General features: G+C 40.3%; 1 protein-coding gene across 1 annotated transcript in view; it reads right to left on the reverse strand.

Annotated features, from left to right (window-relative positions):
• Positions 1-22,181, reverse strand: part of PARD3B (par-3 family cell polarity regulator beta) — a 1,041,103-nt gene that overhangs the window by 336,075 nt on the left and 682,847 nt on the right. Inside the window, exon 17 of the mRNA XM_067740882.1 lies at positions 100-306. Coding sequence (XP_067596983.1) covers positions 100-306 — 207 coding nt within the window. The remainder of the gene's footprint in view (positions 1-99; positions 307-22,181) is intronic.

Genomic DNA, 22,181 nt, shown 5'->3' on the forward strand with positions numbered 1-22,181 from the left:
CTTAAATCACTTTTCTCTGTACTTAAGCACCCATTCTTGCCTATGATTCGCAGATAATAAGGAGAGGAAGAAACCATTTCAGCAAGCTCGTTGCCCTACCAGCTTCTAATTCTTCGGGTCCATCGTAAGATTTGTCAATGGCTGCTCGGAAGCTCTCGTTGCAGCCTCGGCCACGGACCACGTGTGGCCGGGGCCGGTGGAAGGGAAGTTCGTTCTTCCTGACCTCGGCAACTGCAGTCTGCAGGCTCTCCAAGGAGCTGGACTTTTTCAAACCCAGAGTTGGACCGAAATCTTTGCTTGGAGAGTCTGGAAGAAAAAAGGGCAAAAGGTCACCCTTCCCCTAATGAGGCAGTGCGGTGGAGTGGGAAGGCTTGTTGTTGTTCTATCTCAAAAAGGGAGGAGGGGGGTTAAATGGGTGGGACTTGGTGTTAAACCCCAGCGTTGCCGCTTTTTGTGACTTTGAGCAAGTACTTTGACTTCTCTGAGCCTTCGTTTCCTTTTCTATAAAGTTGTGGCAAGATTTAAAATGATATGTCATATATAGAAATAAATATGCATACGTATATATATACATGCACACGTGCACACACATATACATGACTTTGAAAGGCTATAGCAGTCTGCAGAGATTATATGTATGAGCGTGTCTATATGCACACACACACAGTTGCACACACATACAGAGCACCTAACAGTGTTTCTCTCACAGTTCTCATTCCAAGCACTCCCCTACATTGTAGCTTTTATTATCTCCAACATTGTTTTTATAATTATTAAGTAATGTATTATACACAGAAATCAAAGAGCATTGAAGTGATTGTAATTTTTATGGTTAAACACTTTACCATACTCTAGCACTCTTACTGTAAGGTGAATGCAATTTTTTTAGTTGACAAAGCAAAGCAAGAAAGAAAACAACTTTTCTGTGTCAGTGCTTACTGTTCCAAATGTATTTCTATTTGGGTATCTAGGAAAGAGGTAGTTTTCTTTATATGATATAATATTCCAAAAGAAAAACTAGGTGAAGTTGAATAATGTGTGTTCTGATATGTAATATTTTTCATTTGCACTGTTTGTCTTGCCCTGTCACCTGCCCCTTTTCACCCATGCCTTGACCCCCATTCCCACCCACAGCCAGGCCCCTAGTTGTCTGTAACAAGATTAGGCTATATAAATACCAGCAGCACAAGGATTATTTTAAAGATGGAGGGAATTCTAGCAGGGCTCTTTTCCACCAGGGCCAAAGCTCATGATCCTGTCCAGTTACAAAGATTACTGCCATGAAGGGGTTATACGTGCATTTCTGGAAATAAACTACTTTGCAGTTTTTTAGTAGATACAGATTGAGTACATATTAAGGATTGTGTACATACAGTACCTACTTCAATGCCTAGCATATAGTAAGGCTCAGTAAACAGCCCTATCTTTTCTTACTATGATCAGTATTTTTGCTTCTACTAATGCTGCCATCATGAACATTATCACTAGGTAATACAAGGAATACAAAAGAAGTACAACAAAGCTATAATGACTATATAGACACGCATAAAGTTAAAAAAACAAAACACACCCTCCCATATATTGTGAATATGTTAAAAATAGTCAAAATAATGACAATAATGCTAATAACTAATAATGCAGAGAGTGCTTAGCCCTGTTCTCAGTGCTTTACCTAACTTACCCTAATCCTTACAGTTGTGCTACTGCCAAAATTGTTCCCATTTTACAAATGAGGAAACTGAGGCACTGAGCAGATAAATACCTAGTCTAAAGATACACACTTAATAAGCTTCAGAGCTGGGAACTGTCCTCAGGCAGCCTAATTCCGCCTTTTCTGCTCTGTACTGCCTAAAGTTGTACTTGATCTCCACCCTCTACTTGACTATGGTCAAGCTACTTAAAATGGCCTCTAGTTTCCTCATCTCTAAAATAAGACCCTGAGCCTAATCAAGCGGACAAAATGCAAAAACTGGATGTTGTTTTACAGTTTCATCATTAACTTACAGGAGGCAATTTTGCACTTTGAACAATATACATGATGACAATAAACATTACATTTTTTTTTTTGCGGTACGCGGGCCTCTCACTGTTGTGGCCTCTCCCGCTGTGGAGCACAGGCTCCGGATGCGCAGGCTCAGCGGCCATGGCTCACGGGCCCAGCCGCTCCGCGGCATGTGGGATCTTCCCGGACCGGGGCACGAACCCGTGTCCCCTGCATCGGCAGGCGGACCCTCAACCACTGCGCCACCAGGGAAGCCCAACATTACATTTTATAGGCAACAGTGCATCATTAATAAATGCAACAGAGATGGGACTAAGCAAAAAAAAAAATTATAAGAAATTTCAGGGACAAATTTCAGGTGCTACTTGCAAATCATAAATAGTAAGAATACATCATTACTAAATCCAGAAATAGGCATGTTTCTTATAGTCCCAGGAAGGAAGGTAAGTGGAAGAAACAGAAATTGAATAAGATCATTTCTGACAAGAAAACAAAAAGCAACATAGAGGCTCGGGGTATTAAGGCAACAGTAGAAGCTTTGGAGTTCACAGAAAATATTTTACACCATCACTCCCTAGGGATCTGACATGAAGTTTGGTGAAAACATGAAGATGAAAACTATCTGAGAAAGCCTAGTTCCTCTGTCTACAATAGTAACCATCTTTTATTTATTAATTGCCATTCAGGAGATTATATTAGAGCCCAAACTGTAAGTATTCACGTCAACCTTTAGCAATAAATTCTGGGGAACATGAAAGTGAATAAATCATCCAAGACATAAGGCATGTTATGTAAAAGGAGCTCATCTAAAGCTCAGCAAGAAGTCATATTTGAGAAGGAACAAATACACTGTTACCCATTCAAAGCAAACTGAACATTAAGGATTCATGGGCTTTGCAGGATTAATAGAGCCAGCAAGTAATTCACTTTACATAAATAGAAGTCACAAATTAGAAGTGTCAACTAATGTTGGCCAAAATTATAACCTAGCTCTACTGGATTCAGTACATAGTAACACTAAAAGCAGAAAGGCGATTGAGTCTTGGTTACAAATGTGGGCTCAGGGATTTTCAGGCGTGAAAACAACTTTCTTATTTATTTCTAGGGAGTAAACAGGATATAGTGGTGGAAAAATAAAGACTGATGTTAGAGAGGAGAATCTGAAATCAGGAAAGTCCTTACCAGGACTTCCAGGTGCACTGAACTGACTGAATTGAATCTCCACATGAAAAGGACCTTGACTAGAGTTCACATTTCCTTTACATGTCCAAGGCTTCTGAGGGAAGGTCCAGGTTACTGGTTCCGAGGGACTGTTATGTCAACTGATGGCATCGGCACTAAATGTCAACAAAACACTTGGAATAAAGCGTTTTACCACACAAAGATCCTAAGTGGGCACAATCAGCTGTCACAGTCAGTCCTCCTTCCCTACCCCTATCCCCACCAGTTCCAGCTTAGGTTGCCATTGCGTTGGAAATTCTGTAGCTTTCAGAATGGGAAGATTCACTATTTTAGCCTAACCATTTATACAAATCATGTTGTTTTCTAGGCTCCCACTACAAGCAGAGGTCTCTCTGAAGGGATAATAGAAAGCTCTATCCTACTGAAGTCATCCCCAAGAGCGATGACTCCTCACATTTTCACCTGTAGCTGATGTGATATTGACCGTGGCTGATTTTAAGCAATTATCTGAGAGAGCAATCTTTGAATACCACGTGTTATCAGTCACAAGGTGGTCTGTGTCCAAATTTGAGCATTTACTTGTCCCATTTGGAGTATCTACAGAACTAATCTGAATATGATTTTTCAACAGCTTCCAGGCCAGTTTAGGTTAGTTGCAAATGCCAAGAAATAACTCTTTTCACAAACTTTACTAGCATGACTTTATTTTTTAAATTTATGACTTCTATGTTCAGTGACCATGTTCTCTAAGATCCAGATAAACTTATCTTCCTGTCAGAAACATGAAGTTGACATTCACAAATTTCTTGAAACAAATGATACAACGTTTATCAAAGGTACTAAAAGAGAGATCTTGCATGATAAAAGTTATCCTCAAAATGGTATAATGAAAATGTTCTTAACGTTCCATGTGCCAAATTTCTCCTTAAAGTAAAAGTCTCATAAAGAAACATCACAGAAATAATTGTTTTAAAAGATGCTACAGCATTTTTGAAGATTCGCCTGCTCCCAAATGAAGGATTGGCTTGACGTGGTCCTGGAAGCCTTCCTCATACAGAGTCGAGGGACATTTCAACCCTCAGACACATCCACTGCTCCCCACCATCCAGAAAAATACAGTGTTATGAAGAAACTGAACACTCAAGTCTAAAGACTTAAGGGATTCTGCCACCATTTCTCCCATGTGCATGAAACAAGTGGGGAGAAGGGCAGTACAGAGCTACTGTCAAGGTGGAGAGGGACCTCTATAAAACAGAGTCAAGCCACTGAGAAACCACTGCCCCAGCCTTTCTAGGTAGAAAGTCCCATTTCAACAGACTATAAAACAAAAGGTCCCTCCCGGAGGATCGTTTGGATGTGGACCTCAGTTTTTCTGACCCAGTCTTGGGTTTCTGCCTCTGCCCTATAGCTGAGAACTGCTGTTGGTTCCCTGCAAGGCAGGTGATTAGAATAATAGAGAATAAAACGGTCTAGAGGGTAGTGATTAATAGTGAATGGTGAATAGTGAACGGTCTAGTGATGAATAGTGAAGTGGAGAGACTGTGGGACATCTAACACCCTCCCACTCTGCCACTTATTTCTTGAGTTATTAACCTTCCTGTGCTTTCCACTTCCTAATCTGTAAAATTTGGATAAGACGAGGATGGAAGAGCGTCTGGCATGTAATAGGGACTCATAAAGCATTAGTGATGATGACTGTCACTGGTGCTTTTGTATCAACTCTAAACATTTGAGTAAGTGGAGGTCTAGCACAATTTATTTGGTTCAATCTGCCACTGCATTTTAAAATACAACTATTCCTTCTGCAAGAAGCTGAAAAGGGCTCTATAAATAAATACCATCCTTCCTTTTTTATTCAAAAGTTAAACTGACTTTTTTTTCCCCAGACAACTCCTTACAGCTTTTTCTTCTGAAATAAGGTATATATATCCATCTGTTCATCACATACAGAGGCTATTCTTGGGAAGATTAATAGTGGAGTCTTGGATGCCCTTCCCCTTAGGTTATAATCATTTAATTAGTCTGAGATTTCATTGGCAATGTTTGAACTTCCCATTCTAGCATTAAAATCTTGCAATAAAAGAATGCCTTAATCCAGAAGACCAGTAATTGGATCATCCATTATTGATGAGATTGCTTCCAATACATTCTTATTAAAACATAAAGAATTATTTGGGGGAAGGTATTCACTTTCATATACGTGGCAAGGTTTCCTCCAAGGTAGAGCTTTATAATTAACAAATACTCATGATAAATTAACAATAAATAATGTATTAATTTGCAAATTTCAATAACATTGATGGCCCTCAAGGCACTTAGTGAAAATTAATTATGTTAGAGCCCCTCCCCCTAAAATAAAGGAATTGTGCGCAGTAGTAAACTGGGGATCAAAATGATTGCAACGCTATCCGGGGGACACAGCATGAAACTTGAGAAGGCCATGAATTCGTCAAGATAGCTTGCTTTCATTAACAATTGGGCCTTGCTGTATTATGAGCAATGAACTTGGGCAAATACAATAGAAATGCTTTCCTTGCTTCATGGGGAGTTGTGATGTGAAATTAATAGCCTTAAAACTCTTTGAATGAAAAATTATTACAACTTCCAACTAGGAAGTCACAACGCCACTTTATTCTCCAACACATCTCACTGTCTTTTTATTTCAGATTACACTTACTGAAAATTTTGATTTTTTTTTAGTAGTTTCCCCTAGAGGCAAAATGTCTTATGTGCTTTAATAGATATCACTGCAAATCCATTAGCCCCAATTCCCCATAATATCCAAATGTATAATTTCCCAAATTATGTTATCTGTTAACTGTGTCCATAATGGGCCTAATTACCTTCTTGCCTATCTCAGTATTCCAAATATTGATCATCATTCCAAGCTTATCACAGTGCCCTGTTTCCTATTCATGTACCATAGGGCATAATGTATCTGGTTTATACATTATCTGCTGTCATTTGGGTCTCAGTTCTTTTACTGGCAATCTCCAAGTTCTCTAGGAGCAGAGTTTTTTTTCCTTTAAAAGTCTCGTATATCCCAGGGTCTTTTCCTGAAATTCGTGTCAAAATGTTCAGAACTTCTCATTAAGATTCATATATTTGCATAACCTTTCCTACTCTGTCTCCAAACATTGTCTATTTTAAAGTGAAAAGATATAGAGAAAATTACGGGAAGATGAGGTGAACAAATACAGCAAATGCTTTGATTGTAAGTGTGGGCGTGGCCCTCCAAGTGACCTCAAACCTCTGCTAAGTGCTGCTGTACCCCTTAATCGTCTTCACTAAAAATTCCCTCTTTTATAAATTGGAAGTCAAAATCTGATGCCATATTTTGGTTTCTTTCCTGAACTCAAATTATATCCCACAAATGTAATGAATAGTGAACATATTACACCAAAATATTCTCATGACACTTTTTCTTTTACTCTTTAGTTTGTGGATAAGAAAATGGACTCTGTGGTTCAATTTAGTAGGGAAACACTTTTTCAAAATATATTTATAACCATATCTCTGGGTAGGTTCTGTTAAGGCAACTGACGGACTCAAATCTAATGCCAATAGACTAGTTTGTTATAATCTTTTGTTTTCCCTCTCTCCGCCTTATCAGGATAGCTCCACTGGGTCAAAAACACCACCACCACCCCTCTAACTGGTATTCAAGCTAATAATTAATTTAAAAATTACATAAATAACATTGGTTTCTGGAAGGGAAATGTGGCTGCTTAAAGGAGGAAAAAAAAAACCTTTTATTATTTAAGTGAGGGGGGAAAAAAAGAAGACTCACTTGAGAGTCAAATAAACTGAGTAAAGAGGCCAGCTTTCCTACCTGTGGAATGGGATCAAGAGGACTGATGAATGCCGCCTACCATTTTCTTAATCTTGTTGATCTTTGTATGGTCAGCGCAGAGAAGTACTAAATAAATGTTTGTTGTAGGAATAAAGGAAGGTGCAAGGAAAGGGTAGTTACAGGATGAAGACGGCCCTGTTCTCCAGTGCTGTGAGGCTGAAGGGAGTTTATGGGGAGAAACACACCTCACGATTGCTTCACGCCCTCAAAGCCCACACACAGCCTCCTGTTCTTCGTTAATATGACCCTTAGGTTTTTTTGTGTCATTTCCAAGGATTTAATCATTTCTGCCCTACCTATATTTACTCACTCATCTTCTCTATGTTTTGCCTTTTTCTACGACTTATTCCTTTTGCTTAACTTCTCTGTGACATTAGCCTTTTCTATTTTCCCCTCCTTATGTGCACTTTGAATAGTCTTATTTTTACCCACTGCCCAAAACCCCTTTATTTGTCTTCCAGCTCTTCCTTGTATGTCTTGGTAACAGGCTTTTCATTCTGAACACAAACTGTTTCAGTGATTTTTTTTTTTTCCCTCCTCATTCTTTTTACCACTTATTCTTTGTACCGCTTGCTTCAACAGCACCTCTTTCTTCTGCTTTTGAATGTCGAGCAGTTTATATATTATACAGCGTGGGTTGTATAATGCCATACTCTCAAGATAAAGTATACTAAAAAGGATTCTAATAAGTTTCTTCAAAGACCATTAGCATAACAAAAAGTCAAACTGATTGATTTCTTGGATGGTATCCACATGAAGACATTTTTACAGGATGCAGTATAAACTGGGTACCTCTATTTTTTTAGGGCCAAAAATTATTTTTATAATTTTTGCTTTACTCTTTTTTCCCCCTTTTTTTTTTGCGGTACACGGGCCTCTCACTGTTGTGGCCTTTCCCGTTGCGGAGCACAGGCTCCGGACGCGCAGGCTCCGGACGCACAGGCTCAGCGGCCATGGCTCACGGGCCCAGACGCTCTGCGGCATGTGGGATCTTCCCGGACCGGGGCACGAACCCGTGTCCCCTGAATCGGCAGGCGGACTCTCAACCACTGTGCCACCAGGGAAGCCCTCTTTCTCCCCTTTTTATAGCTAACTGACTGCATTATAAAGAAAAAACAAAACAAAACTTTGAATTTTCAATTACTCAGTATTTCCAGAAATGATAGAAAGTAAGGTTTTTCAGTTTTGAATAACAATAATATGAATATTCAGTAATACGAATAACAATCTCTTAAGAGATATGCTTTAACCTAGGTTTCAATCTACAGTTAGAGTATCAAGCCATAATCGAGTCAGCCATCAATGAGTGTTTACTGAGTATTTTTTGTCACTCAGAACTGTGCTAGGTCCTAAGAGGAATAGAAGTGTAATAGTAACTAACATTTTCCTGTTGCTTTATAAAGTTCTTTCCTGTATAAAATGCGGATACACCTTACACAATTGATCTTACCCAAGTTCAACTGTGTTTTCATGTCCAGAGAGAGCTACAAAGAAAGCGAGGAGGGAGGAAGGGAAGGATAAAATAAGTAATAAGAGCAATTTTACTCACCATGACTCTCAATGAGAATGTGCCCCAGCGTGAGTGTGTGTCTAGGAGAGACTGAGAATCAAGAGAAATAGACTGTTCCTGTGAGTCTCTGATTTTTTCTTTTTAACCCTGGGTAAACATTTTATTTTTGTAATCGAGATGTAATTGACATGTAACACTGTGTAAGTTTAATGTGTGCAATGTATTCGATACATACATATCTGATTTTGATACGTATATATTTATATTTGATACATGTATATATTGCACAATGATTGCCACAATAAAGTTAGTTATTGCCTTCATCTCCTCACATAATTACCTTTTTGTGTGTGTGTGATAAGAACATTTAGGATCTACTCTTTTATCAACTTTCAAGTATATAGTACAGTACTGTTAACTATAGTTACCATGCTGTACATTAGATCCCCAGCATTTGTAACTGTAAGTTTATAGCCTTTGAGCAACATCTCTTCTCAGTTTCCCCATCACTCAGCTCCTGGCAACCACCATTCTATGTTCTTTGTCTATGAGTTTGGCTTTTTTAGATTCACACATGAGATCATACAGATCTCGAGAACCATTCCTGAGAGGCAGTGCCTTACTACTATGTCTTATGTAAATTCCAGAAGAACCACTCAACTCAATACCCTTCCAATTCCTCTCTTAAATCCCCTGAGTTGGCAGACAAGAAAAGCTCGGCCACTGACTTGGCCAAGATGCTATGTCTGGACAATTCTTGAGCTAAAGCTCCTGCCAAATTCTTTGATGCCTCAGACATAAAAGATACGGCACCTGCTTTCCTCCAAGATGTTATAATCCGAGGGCAGAGCAAAGATGAACACATGCAGTGATAACACCAGAGAATGTAGAGCAGTCCCTAATGTTTGTGAAGTACCCATCTGAGGGCAATATATCCCCAAATTCTAGAAAATAAAAATGTTTGACTCCTAGCTTTCTCTGGAATTATATTTCCAATGGGGAACATGTTATCTCTTCGTTCCACCAGTTAACTAACTCTTCAGCATCCCCTAAAAATTTAATCTTTAAAGCAATACCTAATACAAGCACAGGTTTTGGCATCAGACTGCTTGGACTTGCGTTCTAGCCCCACCTCTGCACTAACTGTGTGAAGCTGGATGAGGCTTGTACCTCTCTGTGCCCCCCTTGCCTTATCTGTAAAAGAGGGATAATGATAGCACATCCCTCACAGGGTAGCTAGAGGATTATCTCATGATGCCTGGCACACAGTAAATATTTAGTAAACATTAGTTTGTACCATATGTCTTCTTGCATGAGCAATGTTTACACTCATTAGAAGGATTATCTCCAGCCAACAGAATGCCAGGAGAATTTGTTTCCACATCCATACACTGTGGGCCTGAGTCATCATTAGCTTTGAATTTTCACTCTTTATTCAAAACTTCTACTTTTTTTGTTTTCTATTGTTTAACAGTCTTCATCACTTTTCAAATCATCTTCTATACATTTCACTTCCTTCAATAGCCCAAATAAGTTTATTTCTTACAGAGGCATTTTCCAAAGAGAAACCAAGTGTTAAAATCACTTGATGAAAACAACCATGTCTGGGACAGCAAGTAAAGAGCTGGTTAGTTTCTTTCACCAGCCAAGTGACTCCTCTCCCTCAGAGCAACCCATGACACCATCAACAAAATGACAAACCAGGCAAGGTCATAAGGCTTTTGGGATCATTAGTCAATAGGCATCTCTGTGAATGATAGAGCTGAGAACACTGACATATGGCAGAGGTCAGGGCTGGAGTAGTTTAGACTTGGGGAAGTCCAGAGAAGAGAAAGCACACTGTGATCCCAGGTCAAAGGATAATAAGGCTTCATGAATGAAGCAGGACTTGTCCTTGAAGATGGATCAAATACACGGGAAAGGTAGGAGGTAGACAGTCACTCTACTGCAAGGGAAACGTATGAGGAAAAGTCCTGACATGTCTGCTTGGTAGTGGGTACACAGGATGGAGGACCAGCAAGGGAAAACTGGGGATTGGTGGGAAATAAGTGTGGGGACAGAGGAGGAAGAGAGATATGAAGGGTCTCAAAGTTAAGAAGGTGAGACTCAGAGCAGGGGGCAGTTGGAAGCCTTTGAAAGTTTTTTTTACCTGAGGAATGGCTTGATGATATTGTTATTTTGAGAAAAGATAATTTGGAAGAAATTTATAGGACAAATTAGAAGAAAGACTGAAATCATATAGCAATGGAGCTCCCTGCTTATAAAATACCTTGCTCTTTACTTTCTTCCTTTTTACAATTGTAACTTCAGGCTTCTGTGAAACAATTTCTTCGAAAACATTTTTAGTGTGGTTAGTCATCTGTCCTCACAGTGAACAGACTAACTGTCCTCAGATCTTTCTTTGACCAGGTAGGAAAGGCTGAAAAAACATGTTCTAGTCCACTTGGGAGGCAAGAGGTGTTCATGGCTGTGCCTCTGGGAAGGGGTAGGAAGGGGCACTGCCTATCACTCCTGAGCTTCCTTCTTGCATGGCTGAGCTGTGACTGGTATGACCGGGCCCACTGCTATCTCTCCTTCAGCACACTTTACTGTATTCTATAATATATAATGATTAATGGGCAGTAAAACTAATAACATGGGGACACACAAAATAAATGAGGTGGCAAATATGAAAAGGAAGTCCCACTTAATGTTGTTGTGAAATCTGACAACACGCTCGAGTTTCCCTATAACTCAGCCCGAGGAGCCCTTGTCAGCGGGAAACAAGGTTACAAGAAGGTGGTATTTCCATTGATAACTCCCCCTCGGGGGAGGTCCATGATCAATCGTTCTCGTGCTGAAATTCTTGCTGGATTGTAGCAAAATGTCAGCGGTACCTGGAAACATTGCTTTACGCTGACTTGGGGGAAGCTCACAGAGAAAGAGGAGGGGCATCACAACGCTTCAGTTATCCTCATCTGTCCCTTTTTACCTCCCCCCACTATGGGCATCCATTCTTTTTTTTTTACTACCCAGTATCCACTATTCCACCTGAAAGGGGTATCCCGCTTTTCCTTGGGTTACTACACCTCCCCTACTTTCACCCAGAAGTGTGCTTCTAACCCAGGCACGACTAGTCACTTCATCCCCTTGGTTGGTTCAGGAGTACGTTGTTGGCTAATTAGAACTAATCCTTATAGAGTGATCAGGAAAAAGTCATCTTGTTTGCTACTGGGGTTACTGGGAGGATAAACCTGGAGTTGCTGATAGCCATCTTGCTTTTCTACAAAGAGAGGAACTAAAACTGTGAGAATATAGTTGACACAGACTCTAGATCCTCTCTCTGAACTTTACGGCTGCTTGAGCAACGCATTATCTTCTTTGCAACAGCCAGGTTGAAATTCGCTTCTTTCGATTGTAACCTAAGGAGTCTCGGCTTAATGCCCTACTCTCCAATCTCTCCTTCATATAACACCCACCAGTTATTCCAACTCAGGTCAGACAGATACTTGAGGAGCAGGGAAGATTGTTCTTTGGCTATAATGCTGGTGAAGGGATCATAAGTACAGAACTGATAACAGCAGTGAGAAGTATGTCTGAGGCCAGTCTAAAGGTGAGCATTTTCTAGTCTATTACAGGGTGGATTTTATGAGAGACAAATTCCCCAATGATGAGAAGAGTTGTATTAAATTCATTTGCTCAGCTTGGCCCCGACTCCTCCGTGAAGAGAGGACCATTCTCTAGATGGTTACTAATAATTATAGACCTACAACTAATTGTTATACACTTTAGAAAAATAGAAGGGCTTCCAAAAGAGGAATACAATCAGATCTTGCTATGGTTGACCAAGGGTTCAAACAGCCTATCTACAATCGTGCTAATTAAATATGTTGTTCTGTTTTGAGGAGATAAGAGTAAACCTGGTATCACTTTTAAGTGCCTGTTCTTCCCACTGTGTTCCCATGGCCACTCAACAGAGACCTCACATTTGGGAAGAGACAGAGCTGCCTCACAGGGAGGAGGTGTCTGTTTCTGGAGGGGTGTTTGTGTTGTATGGGTATGTTTCTCTCAAGCTTCTCTTTCATAGAATTTCTAAACAAACTGTGAATTAAGAACTTCTCTGTAAACTGAGTAAGGAAATGATGGACTAAAAGCAAGTGGTCTTGGGTGGTTAACAATAAAGATTTTGATGTAAGAGGCATCTTGGGTGTGGACTTGGACTTGGAAGACTTGGGGTCTAGGCAAACTGTTTAACCTCTCTGGGCTTCAGTTTCCTCATCAGTAAAAGTGGAATAATGAAAAAGGTTATACTGAGGATGATTATGATGATGATGGTAAAAACACCAGCAGCTACCTATACCAGGCATGTTCTGAGTACTTTTATATAGATATTAACCCAGTTATATGAGGTACACACTATTGTTATCTCCATTTTATAGCTGACGAAGTTAAAGCACAGGCAGGTTAAGTAACTTGTCTAAATGAACAGTGATACCAATTTCATGGGTTTTTGTTGGGATAAGATGCACTTACGCATGTACAAGAAAGTAGCAAAGCTGCAACATGCCATATATACGTGTCATATTTGCTCTTAATAAGAAAAGGAGGGATGTTTTCCTCTAAATCTGTCATAGGCACTGGACTGAACTGATCAAATGAAGACACAGAGGGGTATCTCTTTGTGAACACCTGCTCTTAAGGCACAAGCAATCTATACGAAGAGTCCAAATGCAGCATTCAAAAGCACCCCTAAACAAGGTGGGGTAAAGCAAGACACGGAGTGAGTGGTGGGAATCAGGGGAGAGAAAGAAGGACTCTGGCCTGACATGGACCTCTGAAAACTGGGCAGCATCAGACAGACTGAGAGGTGGTCCAGGGGACAGGGAGGAAGATGAGAACAGAGGCCTGTGGAGGGTGGCAAGCCCACTGATCCGTGTACTGCAGAGGAGCCACGTGGGCTGCAGGTGCACAGAGGTGAGGCCAGACAGAGAGAGCACAAAGAGAGGGAAGCAGTCAGGCGGCCAGAGGTACGACTTACCCCACGGGCAATACGAGGCCCTGTGTCCCAACACAGTCGCCCGAATACACCTGTTTATTGCTGCGGTCAATAAACAAGGAGGGGGTCTTGAACTGCGCTCCACACTAGGTGGGACCCATCTTCCCCGTGTGTGTATGGCCTGAGGACCTAAAGTTGGGATGGATGTTGTGTTTTGGCTCAACAGCACTAACAAACAGCTAAGCTTTATTTAGCACTTACTGTGTGTGATGCGCTCTGTGTCAAAAGCTCGCAATCTGAACCGCCCCAGGAATGAGGTATGGTCCTTCTTCGCCTTGTACAGAAGTTATCCTTCCAGACCAGAAGCCCCAGCTCTGTTTCAAACATGACAGAGCTCTTTTCCCACTTTTAATAATTAATTTAATAAAAGCAAAAAATATATATGGCTTTTCTAAAGAGTGTTTATGTCAAAAAAGAAAGCATTACTTGGTTCACTGCTAATATGCGAACAACAATAAAAAAAAGAGCTACTTTTGTTCTTATTTTTAAGTCAATTTTTGAGCAAAGTGTCATATGTTTATATTCCCTGCCTAGTTCTGGCTAAGAATTTAGGAAGGAGCTTGTGATGCATCATTAAATAGTTTTTCCCATCATCTTATGACTGAGTTATTGGCACTAGATATAGCCATGGGGGGAAAAAATAAGTGGTTTTTTTTTTTTTTTTTTTTCACCCAGGGCACTGTCAGTCACTATGTGCATGGCATGAGCTGGAGTTGGAGTGGATCAAAGGAGTCAATAACCGGCTGGGAAGACCTGGGCTAGTCTCTCAGCCCAAACCTTGACAGGTAGGTTTGGAACCAGTGGGCCTCAGGTTGCATCTGTCGTGCAGCCATTCTGTTTGTTTTAAAATAAGTGTTTATAATGATTTAAAAGACCAATTATAAGCCTTTGCCTTATTCCTTACTCAGCATCCTGCATGGTATGTAAAAACGGCAGTGAAAAAAAACAGCACATTAGAAATTTTAGCTGAGCAAAATGTCAGTTTTCAGTTACACTTAAAGAATAAAAAAACCATTAGGATACCATTAACAGTTTTAGAGTAATGGAGGCAAAGTGGGATTGTTTTCCGTTATTATTATTACCGCCATTAGTGGGTCAGAGCCTTCCAAGGGAGAAAAGCTGGGGACGACCCAGACACTTTCAATACAGCATTAACTCTTTCAGGTCAAAAGGGGCCCATTTAGTGGACTGTAGCAGTCATTTAATAAATGATACCCTCGTGGCCTTGAAGAATTTATCTCCTGTCCAAAGAGTCTCGCTTACACATTCCTATTTTCTCTACTCCATCTCACTAAATATTCCAGTAAGAGAAAAGGTTAATTTACAGATAATTATTTAGGGAGGGAGGGAATGTTTTTTTAAGGCAGAAAAGCAAAAACAACCCGTCACAACGCATCAGCCACTGTGTGCAAATCTGGAAAAGGATAATGAGCCTCATGAAGTGACAGAATTAAGATGAAAAATTAGAGGTGTGAGATGGAATGATTTTCTTTCAAGGGAACCTGCTGAAATAATTTTTTTCCCGGTGTTTGCTTTGTGCACTTTATATGTGACTAAGTACAGCTAATCCCGTCTCTTTTCAAAAGTTAATGTCAGCTACTAGAATAATCTGCTTTCTTGATTTAATTGCATAGTTTAACCTCTGACATAACCTTTTAATTCACACCATGACAGCCAACCCGACAGAAAGTTTTTCTAGAAATCTGAGTAACTTCCCCAAGGTAACAACTGCTTTCCCTCTTGTGGGTGTAGAAGGAAACATTCTGCCCAAGATCATCAAATACACCCTGACAGTTCTGGCTGCAGAGGTGGTGTGCTTACTGCAGGGAAGAGGGGAATTTATTAGACTACCTGGTATGTTAGAAGTGGGATGCACATCAATGTGAATGTACTTAACACCATGGAACTACACACTTGAAGATGGTACATTTATGTTATGTGTATTTTCCTACAATTAAAAAAAAAGTCATGCATGGTTATCAAAAAGGGGCGTTGGTCACATGATAGTTTGGGTAAAGAATGTGTTCAGGTCCACCTTGATTTAAATAAGGCTGTAGAAAAAGAAAACACTAAACGTTTTGCTGTTGTTTAGTGCAATGAATTAAATCAAGTTCAGGGAACTGAATTAATAAGAATGCCCAGCTCCTTAAGACGCTAGGACAGAAGTCTCTGGCCATAGTCATGCAAAGATCCCCACACTCTGAAGGCTTTGGTTTTTATATGAAGACAGACAATGATTTGGATACCCTGAGACCTACAGCCAACTGAGTTTTGGCAATTTTTAAAAGTAAAAGATGGTAAAATTCTGTTGTTGTTTTAACCCTGATTTTGTTTTCATTTTTCGAATTACTAAGAACATTTCTCCTATTTTAGCGATTTAAGAAACATGATTTGGGGAAGCAACTTAATTTTAACAGCAAGACGTTTATTTAATTTTTCTTATATTTAAGTCACTGAAATATCCAAAGAAGAGACAAATGTTCAGGGTTATCTTTTAAGTTTTACTCAAGTTATTAAAAATATCTGGCTTCTTAAAATGCTAGGACAGAAGTCTCTGGCCATAGGTTGTATAAGGATTCTTAGGTAGACTACGTCATTAAGGAAAAAAAGACAGAGATCAGTAAGGTAAAATAAAACATGTCCAAACACATATCATTATGGATTAAATTCCTCTGCAGAGAAATATAAACTGAAGATGGGGGGGAAATCTCCTCATTCCACATTTCTCTTTTGTCATAAGCGTTTTTATTTAAATTGTTTCAATATGAGTTTTTCTCTTCATAGCTTGGGTTTTTCCTATGGTGAAATGCTACTTCTTTGCTTAGATAACCTCACTAATGCTGTATTAGAGTTTTGCTGCATGATTAAATAAAAAGAGGTCTAAGGGTTGAGAAAAGAAAATCTGTTTAAACATCTTTGAGAATTAGAAAACTGATGGGAAATTTTCTACAAAGCAGACCACAGCTACTGGTGTGCTTAAGTTAAAACCAGAAAGCCACACAAAGTAGAATTAAGTTTCTTCCTGTCCTCAATTCCAAATATAAGGCATTCTCACCTACTGATGCATTTCAGGAATAAACTCATATATAATATGTCCTTCTCTTCTTTTTATGTAAAATTAGTCCCTTTAAAGTGTATACACCTGGCCAGGAGGTTCATGACTGGGCTCTTTCAAGATGAAATGGTTTTGATTTGCTGATTGACATAAAATAGTTCCCTGTCCTTAGAGGACAGGTATCTTCAAAGAGTTAAGAACTGACATTCTAGAAAGAGTCTCTCCAAGATCTCGTTCAACTCAGTCTATGATGGGAAGCATATATTTTCAGAGCTTAGGGGAAAAAAATGATTTCTAAGTTTGTTTTAATTCCAGAGATTAAGGTTGTACCTGGGACCTTGGGACACGAAGACCAGGGTAGTTGTCTAAGACTGGCGTCCCAAGTTGGTCTCTGGCTCAAACCTGCTCCTTGGTTACCTGGTGTTCTGTTCCTCGTTTCCAAACAGTGTTCAGTATCTGAGAGGCTGAAGTCAATGTTTATTTAACACGATCAACCCCAATCCTTTTCTCCTGAGGCCTGCCCCTTCTCTCCTGCACCTGTCTGCTCTCGCGTCATGGAATCCTATATGCCTGAAATGTTTATGACTTCCTTTAATGGCTGCCTGCACTCCCCACCCAACCCCACCAGCACTCGACCAGCCACTCTCATGTAAGAAGTCCTAAATATCGTTGCCACAGGTGACATGAGAGCATCGAGAATGGTGGAGCTCAACTAATAAAAAGGCTTTCACAGCATTTCAGCCTTTGCTCATGAGTAAAGTTAAAATTTATGGCTTTTAAAATACTGGATCTGGAAGAGGTCAGGTTAAACGGCTGCTAGTAATAAAAGGAATCAATACACCACAGCATCTTGAAACAGCCAGCAAACTAAATAAACACTTCATCCAAATACACTTGGCCCTGAATTAAAAGAACATAAAATACTGTATTTATTTGGTTTGTTCCCCATCCATCAAGAGCTTGCCTCTCTAGGCCTCAACAAATCCTACCCAAGACAAGTATCAAAGGTTTGTTAGCCAAATGGCAATTATAGGACATGTCAAGGCTCTGGGTAATTAACTAAGTGTTAACTTTATCAGGGAAGCACTTGCAGATGAGTTTACTACAAACACACAAACAAGACAAACAGCCTGGCCTGGGAAGACAACAGACTTCCTGATACTGATTTACAAAACTGACATTGGAATTTGATATCCTCTGAGAACCAAAGCCTTCCCTTAGGAAAAAAAGGAAAGAAAAAAAGTGTTTTTCAACGGTTCCCTTCTCTCACGCTGAACTCAAACCTAATCTAGATTTTAGAATGAAAATTAAACCATTTGCAATAATGAACAAAATCACAAGTTTGAAAGCCTAGGACAATTGTGGAATACATTGGAAAGGGAAAAATGAGTGAATGTGAAAACAAGGCAAGGGAAGACTGACTATCCCTTTGATTTTTTTTTTTTTTTTTTGCTACAAATTATCTAAGGCACAAAACTACCATCTACTTTCCTTTGGTGACAAATAGTTTAATAATCTGTTAATGTTATTCTTCTGTGCAAAGTTCATGCATGGGGAAAAGGAGTGGTGACTGTATTTTGTCCTAAAGCCATTTTTTTTTTTCCCACTGGAAGGTATTATATGAAAGCTATTTATGTCAGAGAAAGGCTACTGCTATTCATCCCTTCAGACAGAAGAAATCCCGACACAAAGGGATTCTTTTACCCTTCTCTAACGGCTTACAGTTTAATATTTTAAATGTATTTTTGCTTTCATGGTTCAGCACAAAGTATGGCTCTGGAATGAAAATAAGTGATCACAGTTTAGAGACATAACAGGTAAAACAGGGATACTTCTTTTCTGTAGCTTCAGGCTGTACTTAGGCTTCCTGCTGGGAATAATCTTAGATTGCAGAAACCCAGCTTTATGGTCAGAAACACTGGAAAACTTACTTCCCAGAATGTGCTTCTCTTTGGTCTGGTTTGACTCTATCAGAAAATGAGAAATGTTCTCTAAGCAGGGGTTCATTTTAGGGAAGTGATGTCCTTTTACTGAAATGGGACGGGCTGAGCCATTGAAAGCAGCCTTCGCCCTCTCAGGGGTCCTGCATGCCATGAAGTGACTCAGAAGAAGCTTTTCAGAGTTTTGGGGAAAGGCTCTAAAACTAGACTGCGGTGATTCGAAGGTCAAATAAAAGCAGTGATTTAAGGAGAAATTCTGTTCCTTGTGGTAAGACATTCATTTAGCTTGCCCTTTGGAGAATCGGACGTTTCAATAATGCCAACATGAAATTATGGCAAATGTTCATAATTAACAAAGCAAAAAACTGAAAACATGAAATAATATAATGAGGAAAGCTGGTAATAGAGGAAACACATGAATGGGATGAGTCCTCCAACACTGGAGGCGGCGAGAATGGCAGAGGCACGAGTAAGACAGAATTACAACTCGTGAAAGTTAGAGAAGCTATAGGGCCCAGTGTTTTGGGAAATCGGAATGAAACATTTTAACAAGTAAAGAGACACAGATGTAGAGAACAAACGTATGGACACCAAGGGGGGAAAGCGGTGGAAGGGGGGGATGAATTGGGAGACTGGGATTGACATGTATAAACTAATAAGAACCTGCTGTATAAAAAAAAAAAATGAATTCTGAAACATAGCCAATATCAAAAGTGGAAGGAGAGGATGCACTGGCAACGCTACCACTCATTTTTGGCAGTTCTTTTGAAAGGCAATGTTGAATTTTGGGGAAAGGTTAGTAGAATTAAGGGAATTGGAAAATGAATACCATTTTATAAAGTTCAGTAGCTTCTGGGAGTTCTGAATTAAATTCAAGTTTCTTAAGGAATTAAGTGGACACATTGTTTTTTTCATTCTCACAATTGCAGGAAGCTTACAGAAAAATTAAATTCATTAACTTATTGTGAAAGAGTAGCACTTAACCTCATGGGTGCCCAGGTTTTACTCATTTCTCATTAAGTCCCTAAAGCCCCTCCCACAGCAGCTGACTCAAAACCTGCCATTACCGCAAGCCCCCCATTCCAGTATATTTCCCCTCATTCTCAAAACTTAAAAAAAACTCCTCTGAGTCTCTCCTTTCTTAGCCTCAGAAATGGTCTCTGTTCCTGTATCCGTCCTGTCTTCTGAGCCAATTAAGAGAGACCCCCTGCCTTCTCCCTTCTGAATCTAACAGTCATCCTGATTCTCTCCATCCCTCTAGAAATTTCCTCTTCACAGAAATCATCTCTTGAGTCTCTTCTATTCAGAGGCAGGTCTGTAACCTCTCTCTTTCCCCTTCTTTTAATGCCAGGCTGGGTGCACCTGGAGGCCTGATCCAGGGAGTCTACTTTCTCCCGGTCTCTGCACCCTCTGCCATATGGCGTCCAGCTCCAGTGCTTCCTCGATGCTCGAAGGTCACCAATTACCTCCTAATTGCCAGAACCAATAAACTTCTCTCAGGCCTTATTTTGTTTGATCTCTCCGCCGCACTTGCTCTTCTGCTTAACCCTTTCTACTTAAAATCCTATCTTCCCCATGGGTCCAGGCCCAGCGCTACCTGGTTATTCTCATAAGGTGTCCATTCCTTCTCATTCTCCTTTACTGGTGCCCTTTCTTTCCACTTCCACCAAATGTGGGCCTTCTCCAAAATGCAACCCTCAGCTCAATGCTATCTTTGTGTACTCACATTCACCCTCTGGGCCTCTGTTGCCAGGATTTTTGATCATTTGATTAAATGACTCCTCTAGGCTCCCCATTGCTTTTGGGAGAAAGTCCAAACTCCTTAGAATAGTTTACAAAGCCCTTCAGGACCTGGCCTCTTACTTCACTTCTCTTCTCCTTCCTTTGCTCTTCCCCACATTTTCCAAATCCTAGCCATTTTGAACTAATTGCTATCCTTCAAAGATGCTAGCTCCCTCCTTTGGGTCTTTGTACATGCCATTTCTCTTTCTAGGATCCTTTTCTCCCCTCTCTGGGAGGCTCTTCCTCAAGACACCACTTCCACCAGGAAAACTTTCCTAACCACCTCTATGCCAAAAAAAGAAAGAAGGGACAGGTAAGCAGTCAGGTTCCTCATTTCTGTTACAATGTCATAAAAACTAGTACGTACTGAGTGCCAAGCATTACTTTAAGTACTGTACACTATTCACAAGATTAATCCTCACCACAACTCTTGGATACAAGTGCTATTATTATTGTCACTTATATAAAGGGAAACTGGGCATAGAGAGGTTAAGTACCTTATCTAAGGTCACACAGCTAGTGAGCGACAGAGTTGAGATCTGAACTCAAGTACTCCATTTTCAAGTGCAGGGTCCTACACAACGTGATACCACAGCTCTGATAAATGACGCATCATTCTGTACATTGTCTGCATATGTATCTGTCCTCCTTACTAAACTCTAAGCTCTTTGAAGGTAGGTGTGAAGTCAGGGTCACCTTCGTATCAATGCCCTGCAGAGTGGACATTCAATAATTATTTGTTGTTTGACTAACTGAACTTGCCTAATAGTAGCCTCAAAGACTGCCCTCCTTGATCGCTTACAGCATGGATTCTTTTTTAATTGCATCCCTGTTGTTGCAAATATGTGGATTACTCAATTAACATACAGGGAGGTTGTCCTGAGTACCGGAACCTGTGCTAGCTGTTCTACATGAATCATCTAGATCCATCTTCACCTATGAGGTTGATATTCTTAGTATCCACATTTCAAAGCTAAAGAAGCTGCGGCTCAGAGTGCCGCAGGGTCACACGCTGAACCAGCTGCGGAGCTGAGACTCAAAAGCCAGGAGCGACGGCTACAGGTAGGTCTCCCAACCAGGGCGGCACATTTTCTACTAGGGTTCTTTGGGGCTCTCTTCTCCGAGGTTTCATCAAAGCTCAGAGGCAGAAGTTGCTGTGTGTACATTGGCTCATAACTGCCGCAAGCCATAGTTTGGAACTCCGCTTACTTTCCCAGGAGAAAGTTCCCTACATTTCCAGGAGGGCCATCTGTGTGCTGGTGGGTGTTGCCTCCCTCTCCCACTATCTAAGGCCTTTTGCCTTTGCTCTTCTTCCCTCAGTTCCTCCACAGTTAACACTGGGCTCCGACTCTGTCTTCTTTTAAATTCTGGCAAAAAAAACCCTCTTCCTGGTGAAGCTTTTCACCAGGTCTTTTTGTCCTTTCTTCTACTAAGGATGAATAGGAAAAGAAAAAGGAAAATACCACAAATACTGTATAAATACTACGGAGCTGGAGGCCTTAAAACTCTCCTGCTGGCTCTCCATAAAAGGAGGCTGCCGAATGCTCTCCCATCCAAATTTCCTCTGGCCCTCTTTTCCCTTCAAATACGGCTTCCCTGTATCAGCAATTAATGTTAACTACATACAGATTATTGTGTACATTACAAATTTTCAGGGAGAGAACACCTCAGTGAGGGCAACAGCTTCAGTTACTTGTATCAAGACTCTCTCTGAATAGAGTTCTCAGACTAAATAATGACAACACCACCAACATACCTGAGATGATACCTTCCACTTCCATTAATGTAAATACCACACTCACAAGCATTAAGAGCTTCTGCA

The sequence above is a fragment of the Pseudorca crassidens genome, chromosome 6 (assembly GCF_039906515.1).
Source record: "Pseudorca crassidens isolate mPseCra1 chromosome 6, mPseCra1.hap1, whole genome shotgun sequence".
In the NCBI taxonomy this organism is placed as follows: domain Eukaryota; kingdom Metazoa; phylum Chordata; class Mammalia; order Artiodactyla; family Delphinidae; genus Pseudorca; species Pseudorca crassidens.